The sequence below is a fragment of the Typopeltis vanoorti genome, chromosome 4, assembly GCF_054136105.1.
Source record: "Typopeltis vanoorti isolate ZY-2024b chromosome 4, IOZ_Tvanoo_1.0, whole genome shotgun sequence".
Classification (NCBI taxonomy): Eukaryota; Metazoa; Arthropoda; class Arachnida; order Uropygi; family Thelyphonidae; genus Typopeltis; species Typopeltis vanoorti.
Genome location: NC_143552.1, coordinates 47,481,527 through 47,497,969, shown reverse-complemented (window position 1 = coordinate 47,497,969; position 16,443 = coordinate 47,481,527). Strand labels below are relative to the sequence as shown.

At 39.2% G+C, this 16,443-nt stretch overlaps 1 protein-coding gene across 1 annotated transcript in view; it reads right to left on the bottom strand.

The window, feature by feature from the left end:
* Nucleotides 1-16,443, bottom strand: part of LOC150107281 (protein Skeletor, isoforms B/C) — a 365,485-nt gene that overhangs the window by 51,570 nt on the left and 297,472 nt on the right. Inside the window, exon 17 of the mRNA XM_090391768.1 lies at nucleotides 6,712-6,825. Within this exon, the coding sequence (XP_090247894.1) occupies nucleotides 6,712-6,825 (114 nt within the window). The remainder of the gene's footprint in view (nucleotides 1-6,711; nucleotides 6,826-16,443) is intronic.

Genomic DNA, 16,443 nt, shown 5'->3' with positions numbered 1-16,443 from the left:
TTGTTTTGGATGAGTTTTTATTAATGTATCTTGTGATCAGCTTCATTCAATGCACTCATTATGGTCACCACCACAGCTTAGTGAGCCAAGCTTTTGTAGAATTCTACTCTTGCTGCATACATACTTCCCACAAGTTAATGTGGCTGAAGACCAGACACATGCATGTGTACTTAAAATGCAGGCAACGAGAAGCACTGGATGACTTGAGTGTTATTGTCTCTGACTATTATTACGGGCGACTCCAGGGAGTCCTTAGACTCATTGAGGGAGGCCCTAAACATCATGTCCACACAACTATACGACACGACATTCTCACAGTATCTATCATACCTTGCCTTGAACTCGCTCACTGTCATAGTACCCACAACAGACTCATTTACCACTCTAAAAGTAAAGAACCCAGCTCTAACACCCCTGCTAACCACACTCTTGCCCAGCTTCCATAGGTGTCCCCTAGTTCTCCCACCACCAGTCCTGATCTCAAAAATATCCTCTGAATTAATCCTATAGAAACCCTTTAGCAATTTAAATGTCTCAATCATATCTCCCATTTTCCACCTATCAATTAATTTCTGCAACCCACAAATCTTCAACCTGTTCACATAAGGTTCATTCCATAGACCCGCTATCATCTTAGTCACTCTCCTCTGGATCCTTTCCACCTCCTCCCCATCAAGAAGGAACCTAGGTGACCAAATCTGGTCACAGTAGTCGAGATGAGGTCTTATCAAGGCTCGGTACAGAGGTACAATAACTTGCTTGTCTCTGCTCATCAAGATATTTTTCAACAACCAAGTGAGTTGATGAGCTGATTTAACTACTTTTGCAATGTGCCCCCTAAACTTCATCTCCCTATCCACCAACACTCCCAAGTACCTGGCCTCATCAATCTCCTGGAATACAGTTCCACCAATGTAGTATACTGCTGCTAATCTTTTCACCCCAAAATGCATAACCTTACATTTTGTCACATTAAATTGACATCCATTCTCCTTAGCCCAGAACTCCAATCTATCCAAGTCATCCTGCAAGATTTTGACATCTTCTGCATTCACTATCACCCTACCCAACTTTGCATCATCAGCGAACAAATGAACTGTTCCTCTTAGATCCTTCCCTATATCGTTAATGAACAAATTAAACAGCAGTGGTCCAAGAACAGAGCCCTGCGGCACACCACTAGTCACAGGCCGTCTTTTGGACTCTGCTCCTGAATAAACTACTCTTTGATATCTCTCCATCAACCACCCAGCTATCCATCTCACCAACCCTATATCCATTCCCATATGTTGTAGTTTACGGATTAGAATTCTATGTGGTATCCTGTCAAACGCCTTTGCCAGGTCCAGCAGTATCACTGTAAACCCATTACCCTTATCCAGTTCAGCCGTCACCTTGTTATAAAACTTGAGCAAGTTACTGAGGCATGATCTACCCTTCACAAAGCCATGCTGTGTCCCCCCCCCCCATAGAGTATCTCATTTTCATCAATCCATTCCTGTATTTTTCTCCTTGACTACTTCCTCCAAGACCTTGACAACGACTCCTGATATACTGATCGGTTGGTAATTTGCAACTGTAGTCTTGGATCCTCCTTTATGCAGTGAAACTATTTTCCCCTCTTTCCACACCTTCAGGACTAAACCAGACCCGAGATTCAGATTAAACAACATGGTCAATGGCACTGATAATTCCTTAGCACCGCTTCACGCAAGACCCGTGCCGGTATACCATCCAATCCCACAGATGTATTCACATTAAGGTTCTGTAATAGACTATTCACCTCTACTTCATTCATCACAATTCCCATATAAACTAATGGTTCCTTCATTTTTTCAATGTCACCACCTGGTTGATATACTTTTGCAAAGTGCTCGCTCAGTAACTCCACTATATCGACTGATTCAGTGACCTCCTTACCATTGTCATTCCTTAAAATCATTTTGCCATATATAGTTTTTTCTTGCAGCATATTGAAAGAACTGTTTGGGATTCTCTTTAGCTTGCATAGCTAGTTTCCTTTCATAATCCGCTTTTGCTTTTTTTTTACCACACTCGTTACTCTTCTGGCCTGCACTTTATGCCATTCGTGTGCCCGTAGGTCACTCCTTTCTTTAAATTCCTTCCACAGTTGTTTCTTTTTTTGCAGCTCAAGCTTAATGGTGTTATTCATCCATTTAACCCCTACTTGTTTTACTATTCAGACCCTAGGTATACAATCAGCCATAACCTCCTGTAAGTATTCCTTGACCACTTCCCATGCTCTATCGACATCCAGCCCTTGCAGTTGTACATGCCATGGTACTGATCCAAGCAATCTCCTAAGCTTGTCATACTTGCCAGCATGGTAATTCCACATATACCCTGTCTTAATCGAAAATTCCATGCCTTTAGACACCTCCCAGGACAAGACCGTATGATCACTCTCACCAATAGGTGGCAACATGGTCATATTCATTACAGTCAAATTCTGAGATGCTATTACCAGGTCAAGCACTCTCACACCCCTAGTATTTTCAATTACATGCCATCTCAGATAGTTATCCCTTAATAATTGAATAAAATCCATTTCCTTCCTCACATGTGTCCTTTCCTCCTTCCAATCAATGTTACCATAGTTGAAATCTCCCATAATAATTACCCTCCTTCCACTCATTTCATCAATTTGTTTATGCATACTATCTCCACCATCTATTCCATCACCTGGTCTATAGCAGCACCCAACTGTATATTTTATTCTGCCAGTCTCAATCTCACACCAAATAGCCTGAAATGAGCTCTTTTCACTATCCTGCGATACAACTTCAGTTTTCCTTGGCTGCAGTTCATCAGCTATCATCAATACCCCCCCCATTTTATTCTCTCTGTCCCTCCTAAACACACTATAACCTACACATTCTATCCCACTAACTATATCATCTTCCGTCAGCCATGTTTCACCAATGCCAATAACCTGTGGCCAGGAAGAGCCAATCAAGGCCAAAAAATTCTTCCTTCTTGTTCCTAATACTCCTGGCATTAGTATACATGAAATGCAGTGATCCCTTTGTCCCACCACTATCTTGATGCATTATTCTAAATATCCCATTCCCATTTTTTGTCCTTAGTACTGGCTCGGGTACATTATATACATTCTTACACTCAAATGTCTCACTGATGTCCATATATCCACTCCCCCCCCCCTCCTTGGTAGTTCTAGTTTCCTTGGTTCTGCACATCCATTTTCACTTCATTCAGCAACACTTTTTCCAGTCTCCGCACACCAAATCCATTCAAATGCAGGCCATCCATCTTGTATAAATCCTTTCGCCCATCAAACTCATTCCACACCACACCATCTGCATAACCTATTAGTAGCAGAAGTAGTGAGTTGGAAATAGATAGTGCTGACATGTAGTAAAAAGCATGTTTGGGGGTGAGGAGAACAGAAAAGAGGTCCCAATGGATTTGACCTTAGTATGGTGGAGTGAGATGTTTTGATAGATTGCCTTGGTTATGTGAAAGGATGTGCAGAGAGGGAAACAGAGGTACTGAGAATGGAAATGGAAGCTTGGAAACAGAATTGAAGGACAGATTATGAGATTTGGAAGATTAACTGGTGTAAGAAGAACAAGAATAGGCATGACACAGTGTGTCAAAGAGAGAGAGAGTCCTTGCCTTGAGACGCACTCAATCACTTGTCACCAGAAAACAATAGTATCTCAAATGCAATCCATCTGTTATATACAAGCCTCTTCTATTGTAAAATATACTCCAAACATCCATGTATTCCAGACATCTCTTCTCTTCCTAGACATTCTTGCTATATTCTCTGTTCTCATTCATTATCACTGCTATTCTCAACTCTCCATATTCATACCTAGGCACACACTGCCTTCCCTCTCATCTCCTGCTGCATAATTGCTAACATCAATCTCATCTTTTGCTACTTGATTCACACTGCCTCTCATGTCATTTCTGCTAACCATTGCTATCATCATTTTATATAATCTCATCTCGCCAGGAAGGTGAGACAATGAGAGAGACAAGAAAAGAGAAGAAATGAGAGAGAGAAGGTGGAAGCAGAACATCAGGAATGCCATATGGGAGAAGGATGAATGAAGTTGTAAGGATTATAGTGCATGGGGGGGCTCAGATGGCAATGAAGAGATGAAAATGAGGATGCAATGATAGTAGAAATGACCTGAGAGGCGGTGTGATTCAAGTAGCAAGAGCATTAATGTTACGTATTTTGCAACAGGAGGTGAGAAAGAGAAAGCAGTGTGTTGCCTAGGCATGAAAATGGAGAGTTGATAATAGCAGGGATAATGAATGAGAAAAAAGCCAGAATGTCTGGAATAGATGGCTGTTTGGAGTATATTTTACAACAGAAGGGAGTGTACATAAGAGATGGATTATATTTGAATGCAGGAGGATGCAGAAAATTTGAGATGCTGTTGTTTTCTGGGCAAGTGAATGAGTGTCTTAGGACAAGAAAACTAGGTGCCAGGGTGGAAGGTCAAGGATCGTTTTATGTGGAGACAGTGACTTGTAGAGTGAGAGGGCATATAATAAAGCAGAGAATACTGATAGCATGCCAATTTTATTTTGTACAAATGCCAGAAGTATTAGAAATAAAGAAAATGAGTTTATGCCATTGATTGACTCAGTCTATCTGAAGATAATTGGTATCAGTGAAATGTGGTTGACAAAAGGGAATGTTCTGACAGGGATCCTTCAGGTTAGAACCTGAAGGGTATTAGTATATTTTGGCAGAATAGGGAAAATAAACAAGGTGATAGTGTTATTTATGATAAACAATGAGTTATTATGCCTTCTCAGGGAAGAGAATTAGTACTGAGAGTATATGGTGTGAGACAGAGGTGGATAGGACAAAATATTTGGTGAGATGTTACTATAAGCTAGGAAATATAGAGAGTAATGAGCAGAAAATGTTTAGACAAATTAGTTTGGCAAATGAAAACCAGTGATTATTATTGGAGACTAACTACAGTCATATAATCCTGACTTGGAGGATGAATAGGTTTGCAAAGTATCACAGCAGAAGAAATCTATGGAATTATAAGGCAGCTGATTATAACATACTTAGAAACCAGAGTGAAACAGTATAATGGATGTAAGTATGCCGGCCTGGTTGGCCAAGTGGTTAGTGTATCTGCTCTCCAGCCAAAAGGCTGTGGGGTTGAATCCCTGCCATAAGCCTGGATGTTTGTGATTGCCTGTGAAAATATTGGTGGTGATGGTGGTCATGGGCAGTATATGGTGTTGGTATAGATGATGCAGTTTGGTGTATTTGAGTGGTGGAGACTGAGCATTGTAAAGTAGGTGCTCTCCCTCAATGAATCTTTGGACTCCTTGGAGGTGTCACTTAATAATAATAATAAACTGGACAGAAAAAAGAACATTCAGTAATAAAGCTAACGAATTTCTGAAATTCTTGAGAGACAAAGGTGGCAGCATGAAGAACAAGAGTTTTGGGATCTGGCCATCGTATCAAAGGATCTGATTATGATCGAGGTGTGAGAATGACCATGTAGTCCTGACCTGGAGGATGAATAGGCTTGCAAAGTATCAACAGAAGAAATCTGTATGGAAGTATAAGGCAGTTGATTATAACAGACTTAGAAACCAGATTAAGACAGTATAATGGATGGAAGTATTTGAAGAAAGAAAGAAAGACCAGTAGTGCATAGGAGCTAGAAAACTTGTTAGTAACAACAGTAAATTGCATACCTTGAGTGAAAGAGACAGTGATTTGGAGTTAAATGGATGATGAAAAACAGCAATTGCAGATGCAAAGGTTATGAAAGACATATAAAGAGAAGTGGAGGAACAGTTGCATAAGGAATCTAAGGTTCAAACTAGGAAGGTGACTAGTGTAATGTAGTAAGGAGAGAAAAATTAGACTAAGAAATATTTCCGCAAGAATGTGCAGTGAGTAAAGACAATGAAAGCTGTTATAAGAGGCAGAAAGGAGGAACTGGGAATGCTCAAATGTTCAGAACATAATGTTACATAGATAACTGCTGGTAATCTCTATTCTTGTATAATGCAGATTACCAGCAGTAATCATTGAATAGGATTTAACCATAATGCATTATGTAATTTTCCTTATGTGATATGCCAGTAGTTTTCCTTTTTTAAGGGAAACTACTGGCATATCACATAAGAAAAATACCATAAAACAATCACTCAAAGATAAGAGAACAAGATTTCGGATTGCTAACCTCAAAAGAGATTAGGTATTCCAAGTAAACATTCTCTTTTAGAGAGATTTTATTTTATTTTGTTTTTAATTTTTATTCATAATTTCAGGAAATACTTATTTGGTCATTAGGATATTTTCCTGAATATTTTGTAAAAAAATTCTTAGAAGAAAGCCATAGTGTGTTATGCTGATTCCAAAAATGTCCTTTTTTCTAAGTTATTCGAATGCAAATACCATTCAACAAGTTTTGATTTGTAAGCTTGTGCAAGTTCTGTGCAGATACACACACACACACACACACACACACACACACACACACACACACACACACACACACACACATATATATACATTAGATATACCTAATACATGTGTATATATTAGGCAGCCTACTGAATGAATTTTAATTCACATTCACTGGAATATATTTTATAAAGTTAAATTATATAATTTTATAAATATACATATCTGAGAAAACAAACCTGAAAAAAAAAATAACTTACTTGTAATATAATAAGTATTATGATATCCTGTTTCTTTTAAGCTGTTAAGTGCTCCTATAGCTGCAACTACTGTTGATGGTTCAGAAATATGAATAGACAAATCATACTTTTCACCTGTAAAATAAAATGTTATGAAGTTTTTGAAAACAACAGTAACTTCACTATAATATCTATACACATCATTCACATACACAGTAAGTATTGTGTATATTATCCAGTGTTTATTAGGTATACCTACTTAAGAGCAAGTAGCACCCTCATCTCTCAGAACAGTCTCAACTCATCAGGGATGGATTCTACAAAAGTGTTGAAAGCATTCCATAGGGATGCTGGTCCATACAGATCAACTGACTCATATTTGAAATAAGAGAGAGAAATGAGTATTCTAAATAAGAGAGTTGAATTTGCTGCATTGCTTGAGGCAATATATCCAAAGATAATCAGTATAAGTGAAACTTGGTTGTCTGAGGAAGGAGAAAAGAGAAGGGAGAGAGTACTGGTCATGATTGCAGAGGAATTGTGTCTGCAATGCGCGTAAAAAGTTGCTACTATATGTGTAGATTTTGAATCTTGTGATGTGAAGTTGAAATTAACGAGGGACGTCCAGAAAGTAAGTTCCATTTTTAAATATTTTCACTGCAGCGCACCGATCGCAATGGTGCACATGCGTGCTGAGTTTGTTGATTCATTAGCAAGGTGTTGGTGCCATTTTCAGACATTCTCGCAGTGCATATGCTTCTTGGTGTGTGTTTATAATGTCTAAGAAAATTGAATCGCCTGCAGCATGTAAAATCGTCCAAAACTGCACCATGTGATCTGGAATAAATGATGTAGCATGCTTACCAGGGGTGTTGTTTTGATTCATGATAAAGCCCACCCACACACGGCCGGCGTAACACAACAACGTCTCGCCACCTTTGGCTGGAACAATTCCATCATGCTCCATATAATCCTGACCTTGTGCCAAGCGACTTTCACTGACTGTTCAAACATCTGAAATCTTTCCTTGTTTCAAAGAAGCAGTCAATATGTGGTTTGCATCACAGGTGGCAACCTTCTACGATGAAGGTATACAACTTTTGGTGCCCTGTTATGATAAGTGCCTGAACAATGGCAAAAATTATATGGAAAAGTAGTGAAAGATATCTACTTTAATTTCCAATAAAAATTTTTTGTGTAAGTAATTTTTGTTTTTCTGACAGTCCATCGGAACTTACTTTCTGGATGTCCCTCGTATATCTGATAGGATGCTGTTATAGGACAGGGAATGTAGAGAATACTGATAGTGAAATGTTTAGACAAATTAATTGGGCATGTAAAAAGAAGATGATCTTGATGAGAAACTTTAATTACAGGAATATAGACTGGAAGGAGGTGATAGTGTACAGGAACAAGAAGAGTGAGTTTATTGCATTTCTGAGGAATAAATATCTTAAGCAGCATGTGACCAAACAACCAGGGATTTTAGAGTACTGGATTCAGTGATAACTTCACAAGAGGTAGTTATTAATGAGCTATTAACACTGCTAACACTGGTTGGTGATCATGAAGTACTTGTTAGGGAAGTGGTGAAACCAGAAAAGGTTGCTGCCATAAAAGAATATATGTGGAATTATATAAGGTGGTAGATTATGGGAAACTGTAACTAGGATCAATACATTGGGTAGATAAGCTGTGCAGAAAAGATGCTGACAGACCATGGGAATTCATATGGTAGTATTTGACGCAAGCAATGTATAACTGGCCTGGTTGACTGAGTAGTAAGAGTATCTGCTCTCCAGCCCAGAGGCTGCAGGTTTAAATCCTGCCATGGGCATGGATGTTTGTGATTGTTCTACTAACTCTGTGTGTAAAAAAAAAAAAAAAAAAAAAAAAGGGGGGGGTAGAAGACTTCACTCCCAAAATGCAGTGAGGTACAAGAGTGACCATACGGCATCTACAGGCATCAAATGTTACAATTTGTTTTTAGCATATAACTGCATACCAAGAGTTGAGCAAGCAAACATAATAGGGTAAAATGGATGAACAGCAAACTCAAGTGTGTTAGAAAATAAAATGTCAGATCACGAAGAGTATAAAGTGCAGGCAAGAAGGTGAAAAGCATGGTAAATAACAGTTTAATATTTATTTATCTTTAATATATTGGCTATATTTCCTCCAAAATGGATACTAAAAAAGGTGCTAAAGAAACTTTTATTTTCTGATGAACCATCAAATGATGGCCCAGATATTAATCACAAGGGCACAGTATCTGTTCCATATGTTGGCAATACATCAAGAAAAATAGCCAAAATATTAAATGCAGTCAACATCAGAACAGCCTTCAAACCAATCAACACTTTACAAACCCTTCTCTATGCTCGCCCAAAGATAAAGTTCCACATTCTTGTGGAAAGATATATCCAGGTATACAGACGATTCCGTGTTCTTGTGGAAAGGTAAGTAGGTCAGACCAGAAGAACTTTTGAAATCCACAACAGAACATATAGGCAAAGTTGAAAACAAAAGGGAAGAAAAAAGTGAACTCACAGCACACATCCTCGAAGAACATCATATACAGTAAATTGACAACCATCCTCCATGCCCCTACACAAAAGACAATTACTTCGACAGGTTGTTAGAGTCCTCCAAGGTCATTTGCTCAAAAGCCACACTGAACACAAATCAAGGAATGTTCATTCATGATTATGGAAGTCATTATTGCAGAATGTGTGGTGGAGATACTTAATGAGCAGTTCATAAAGATCTTTCAATCTTGTGAATGTGACTTCATGGAGAGATTAAGAGCAGTTGATGATGGGGAGGAGAGACTGACTGTAAGTGAGCAAGAGGTGTTTGGGGAGTTGAGTAAACTAGATGTAAATAAGGCTGTGGGACTTGATAATATATCACCACGTATTCTGAAGGAATGTGCCAGAGAGTTGACACCTGCCTTGACATATTTTTTTAATACGAGTCTTGCACTTGGTCAAGTCCCTAAAGAGTGGAAGGAGGGCAAGATTGTGCCACTTCATAAAGGAGGTGATCGAACTCAAGCATCAAACTATAGGCCTATCTGTGTGTCGGGTGTTGTGGTTAAGTTGTTGGAGAAGCTTGTGAGAGCTAGAATCCAGAGTTGGGTTGACAACAATGGTATAATCTTTGATGGACAGCATGGATTTGCTAAAGGGAGGTCGTGTTTTAGTAATCTACTTACTTATTACAATAAAGTGACTGCTTCCTTGGACAGAGGAGAAGGATACACAGTAATATACTTGGATTTCGCAAAAGCTTTTGATAGAGTGCCTCATGATAAGTTGACAGTCAAACTAGAGCAGATGGGGTTGGATATTAGATTAGTGCATTGGATTGGAGACTGGCTATCTGATAGGTATCAACAAGTTGTGTATGGGGGTGCAATATCCAGGAAAAGGAAAGTCACTAGTGGAGTGCCTCAGGGATCTGTTTTAGGGCCATTACTATTTAACTTGTATATTAATGATATTGGCGAAGATTTGGATGGAGATATTCAGTTGTTTGCAGATGATGCAAAGTTGGGAAGAACCATAAAGAGTAGTGAAGATGTTGTGGCCTTGCAAGAAGACTTGAATAAATTGAGTGATTGGGCAAGCAAATGGGGGTGTGAGTTCAATGTTGCAAAATGTAAGGTTTTAAAATTTGGAAAACAAAGATGGGATGCAGAATTTATGCTTGGTAAGAATATATTGTTGGAAGTAGAGGAAATAAGAGATCTGGGAGTGATAGTGGATAAGGATCTAAAATTTAGGGGTCACATCGCCAAAATTGTGAAGACAACACAAAGACTTCTGGGAATGATGAGGAGGACACTGACGTGTAGAAGTAGGGAGATTCTTGTTCCATTGTATAAGGCTTTGATTAGGCCACACATGGACTATTGTGCCCAGATTTGGTCACCTGGTTTTCAGAAGGATGAGGAGATGTTGGAAAGGGTCCAAAGGCGACTGACTAAGGTAGTTTCTGACCTCTGGAATGTCGAGTATGAGGAAAGATTGAAAAGATGTAATTTGCAGAGACTAGTGGAGAGAAGGAAGAGGGGAGATATGATAGAGACCTACAAGTTGGTAAGGGGTTGCTATAGGATCAATGGTGGAGAAGTTCTACAGCGAATAGTGGGAGATCAGGGGAGAACCAGAGGTCATCCCTGGAAACTGTATAAAGAGGGTGTGAGTAGGGGAGTGAGAGGCAGGTTTTTTTCGTGCAGAGTTGTGAATGATTGGAATGCCTTGCCTGAGAGTGTGGTGTCTGCAAGGAGTTTGAATGTGTTTAAGACCCGGTATGATGAGATGTGTGTGAGATAAAAGGACCTCCTAGATGAGTCTTTGACTCCATGAGGTCTTGTTTAATAATAATAATAATAATAATTAATTAGCATGTGTAATATTAAAGATCTCTATCATGCCAGCAATCACATAGAGAGAGTTTCCTGTCAATTCATTTCCTATATCACTGATATACCAATGGTCACTTGCCTTCTTCTGGACTCAACTCGACCATAAACCAAACCACTTTTTTGATATCTGTCCATCACTTACCTTCTAACCCAAATCGCCAAATTCGTATCCATCCCCATATGTTCCAATTTATATCTATACTTGCAAAGTCTAGCAATTCTTTCTTTTAAGTTACACAGTGGTCAACATTCATAATGAATTTATGGAGACACAACATACATTTTGGATTAATAACTTATCATTAATTTTTTACTAAATAATTTAAGGAAATTACAACGTAAACTAGGATATACATTAAAATAAATTTTAATATACTTCCGTATTTCAGCAGCGTCATGTTGCCATTTTCAAGGAACTTAAGAACAATACACGTGCACGCAGGCACAACAAACAGTAAGTGAGGAAGAAGCAGGAAGCTATTATTTCTCCTAGAGTCCTGATGGTGCCCCCTAGTAGGCAATGTTGGTATTCTTGGGCGATTGGGCTGAAGGTCATCTGATGTAGGTTTCCCAAATTTGAGGCAGTCTCATGCATCCAAATTTGTTGAGGTTTGGATTGTTTCTTAGGGCTGAAGCTGATTCCATGAAAGCCTTTCATATTTGTATTTACTACAGTGTATTATCTTGGCTTTCTTCCTCCCGATATCACAGCCCTATTTCAGTTCACAAAATTCAGGCTATTTTGTTTGGCAAGGAAAATTCTACAAACAAATAGAGGGGACAGCCATGGTTCTCCACTCTCCCCACCCTTGGCCAACTTTTATATGGAGACTTTTGAAGAGAAAGTCTTAAACTCTGCCCCACAAAAACCAACCATTTGGCTTCGCTATGTTGATGATGTGTTTGCTATTTGGCCATATGGCTTCGATGCACTCCTCTCCTTCCTAACACACTTAAACAACCAACACCCCAGAATCAAATTCCTTCCTTTCTTAGACACACACTAGTCACCTGCCAGCCTGATGGAACCTTGGTTTTCTCAGTCTATAGAAAACCCACCCATACAGGCAGATACATTCACCAACAATCCCACCACACTCCTCCTCGCAACAGTATGGAGTCATTAAGACACTACACAACAGGGCTACACTTATCTGTTCAAATGACAATGCCCTAACCACAGAACTAAACCACATTCTCAACACTTTCTCAGCCAATGGCTATCTTCCCCCCCCCCCCCCCCCAAAATCCAAAAAATATTGAAACCAGTAAACCACAACCCCCCTTCCCCACTCACAATAAGGATTACTCTAAATCCATTACCATACCCTATATCTGAGGCACCTCGGAAAAAATTGCAAAAATCCTATAAAAACATGACTTAACTTCTTGTTACAGACCATATAAAAAATTGGCATCCCTTATCCGCTCTACTAAAGACTAACTTCCCCTAGACCTACCTGGTGTATACCAGGTCCCTTGCAGCTGTAAGCTGTCCTACTTTAGCCTAACAGAAAGGACAGCAAATATCAGGATACAAGGACTACATCTGGTTTCACCAATACAGTCACTCTGGTCTTGCTCACCATGCGCTGGATACCTGCCATAGAATACGGTGGAAGAAAGCCATGATAATACGCCGTAATAAATACAAATATGAAAGGCTTTTCATGGACTCAGTTTCAGCCCTAAGAAACAATCTAAACCTCAACAAATTTAGCTGCATGAGACTGCCTCAAATTTGGGAAACCTACATCAAAAGACCTTCAGCCCCAATCGCCCAAGAATACCAACATTGCCCGCTAGTGGACACCATCAGGACTTTAGGAGAAATAACAGCTTCCTGCTTCTTCCTCACTTACTGTTTGTTGTGCCTGCGTGGACGTGTCTTGTTCTTAAGTTCCTTGAAAATGGCAACGTGATGTTGCCAAAATATTGAAGTATATTAAAATTTATTTTAATGTATATCCTAGTTTACGTTGTAATTTCCTTAAATTATTTAGTAAAAATGCATAACCAACGTCTGTATTGAGGTCATCATCAGGAAAATATACATATGTACAGGATACAAGCTACATGGCACTACACTATACAAAAGTAAGACGAATCTAAATGTTAATCATTTAGATGCTAGGCTAGCTGGTGAACGGACGTGCTATCGGAGAGCTCCTGAGAGATTGTGATTTTTGTTGATTTATTGATGTTTTGGATTCAATGTAATGGACTTAAATGTGTAATTTTGGTATATTATTGGAGCTTTATTAGCGTGGTTAGTGTACTAAAGTGTACTATAACATAATCTATGTCGGGAAGTCGCCGCGAGATGAATTCGTAATGTGTAGTGTTCGTGCAAGCTCCAGATAAGATAAGTATCATTTTCAGTTATCGATACAAATTACTTAATATTGTGTAGTTTTGTTTTGTTTGCCTTGCGTATTTTAGTGTGTCTGTTTTTGGTGTGTTATAACGTATAATTTGACAAAACACATTGCAAATAAGTATGGCACCTGTGCGAAGGAAAATGGCGGCCAGTAATGAAGGTTCGCCATCCTTATCAAAGAATGGTACTATAAAAGAAATGAGTCAGTGTACTAGCTGTGAAATGTACGCTTTGCAGAGTGCAGTCGGAGTGTGGTTAGATGATAATAAAGGATTGAATGTGTGTAGAAAATGTAGGGAGAATGAGGAATTGAAGTGTATTTCGGATCGTGAGTGTGATATTTTTGTCAACCTTCAGAATGAAGGAAATAGGGATATGACAAGAAACGGCAAGGTTGTACATGAAAATTGTGAGAGTGTGAATGTAGAAAGTGTGAATGATAGTATAAATGGTTTCTCAGAGAATAAAAAAGATGAGATAGATGCATTGGGTGAGATCGTGTTGTTGAATAGTGCGATAGAGCAAAACAGCAGCTAGAGTGCATGAACAAAAGTAGACTGAATGAACCAACCAATAATAAAAGGTATGACAGGAAAAATAGACATATGAATGTGAACATGAACAAAATGAAGGATAGAGTGCTGTATGGAGACTCGTTAGTACGAGGTGTGTTAGTAGAGGATTTGACAAAATCGTACCAACCTGGTGCGACCATAAAGGACGTAACTGAGTCTATTAGAGAGCAAAAGGAAAGGGTGAAAGAAATGATTGTTGTGGCAGGTACAAATGATTTGAAAGGAGATAAAATGGAAATGATAGAAGACCTGAATGAATTGTTTGAGGTAGCAAAAGAAAAGAGTGAGAGAGTTAGAATGATTAGTCTTTTGCCACGGTATGACAGTGAAATGTTTTAAAGGAGGGCCATAATTGCAAATGACTTTATGCGTGGGTTATGTATGACGAGTGGTGTGGAATTTGTGGATGTGTGGAGTGAGTTTGATGGGCGAAAGGATCTATATAAGATGGATGGCTTGCATTTGAATGGTTACGGTGTAAGAAGACTTGAGAAAGTGTTGCTGAATGTAGTGGATGTGCAAATTCAGGGAAACTAGATTTGTTAAGGGGGGGAGTAGATATACAGTCCTTATGGAGGCAGTTGAATGTAAGAATGAATATAATATGCCAGAGTAAATAAGGACAACAAATCTGAGTGGGATAGTTAATATAAGGCATAAAGGTAGGGTTGGGGCTAATAGGGGTCTTAAATTCATGTACACTAATACTAGGAGTATTAGGAACAAGAAGGAAGAGTTTTTGGCCATGGTTGGTACTTCCAGACCGCAGGTTATAGGTATTAGTGAAACATGGCTGACTGTAGATGATATAACTAGTGGGATTGAATGTGATGGGTATAGTGTGTTCAGGAATGACAGAGAGAATAAAATGGGGGGAGGAGTATTGTTGATGATAGCTGATGAGTCCAGCCAAGGAGAATAGAAGTTGAATTGCAGGATAGAGAAAAGAGCACATTTGAGGCCATTTGGTGTGAGAATGTGGCTAGCAGAATATACAATTGGGTGCTGCTATATAGACCAGGTGATGGAAAAGATGGTGGTGACAGTATGCACAAGCAAATAGAAGAAATGGGTGGAAGGAGGGTGATTATTATGGGAGATTTCAACTATGGTCGCATTGATTGGAGTGAGGAGAGGACACACGGAAGGAAGGAACTGGATTTTATGCGGTTATTAAGGGATAACTATCTGCGACAGCATGTAATGGAAAATACTAGGGGTCAGAGAGTGCTTGACCTAGTAATTACATCTGAGGATTTGGCTGTAACAAATATGACCACATTGCCACCAATCGGTGAGAGTGATCATAGGGTCTTAACTTGGGAGGTGGCTAAAGGTGTAGAATTTTCAATTAAGACAGGGGACATGTGGAATTATCGGGCTGGAAAGTATGACAAGCTTAGGAGTTTGATTGGTTCAGTGCCATGGCATGTACAACTGCAAGGACTAGAAGTTGATAGAGTATGGGAGGTAGTTAAGAAGTGCTTGCATGAAGCAATGGCTGACTGTATACCTAGAGTCCGAATAATAAATCAAGTAGGGGTTAAATGGATGAATAACACCATTAAGCTTGAGCTGCAAAAAAAGAAACAACTATGGAGGGAATTTAAGGAGAAAGGTGACTGGCAGGCACATGAACGGTATAAAGCGCAGGCCAGAAGGGTGAACAGTGTGGTAAGAAAAGCAAAAAAGGATTACGAAAGAACATTGGCCATGCAGGCTAAAGAGAATCCTAAGCAGTTTTTTAGATATGTAGCAAGTAAAAGGAAAAATGTACATGGCAGATTGATTTTAAAGAATGCTGATGGTAGGGAGGTAACTGAATCAGTTGAGATAGTTGAGTTACTGAGTGAGCACTTTGCAAGAGTATATCATCCAGGTGGTGACATTGCAGAAACGAATAAACCAGTAGATTATACGGGAATTGTGGTTAATGAAGTGGAGGCGAGTAGTCTATTGCATAACCTCAATGTCAATACATCTGTGGGAATGGATGGTATACCAGCTCGTGTTGTACGAGAAACAGCTAAAGAATTGTCAGTACCCTTGACCATTTTGTTTAATTTGAGTCTCGGGTCTGGGTTAGTCCCGAGCGGGTGGAAAGAGGGGAAAATAGTTCCACTGCATAAAGGTGGTTCCAAGACTGCTGTTGTAAATTACCGACCGATTAGCATATCAGGAATCATTGTCAAGGTCTTAGAGAAATTAGTCAAGAAAAGAATACAGGATTGGATAGATGAAAATGGGATATTGTATGGGGGACAACATGGTTTTGTGAAGGGTAGATCATGCCTCAGTAACTTGCTCACGTTTTATAACACAGTGACGGCTGAACTGGATAGGGATAATGGGTTTACAGTGATACT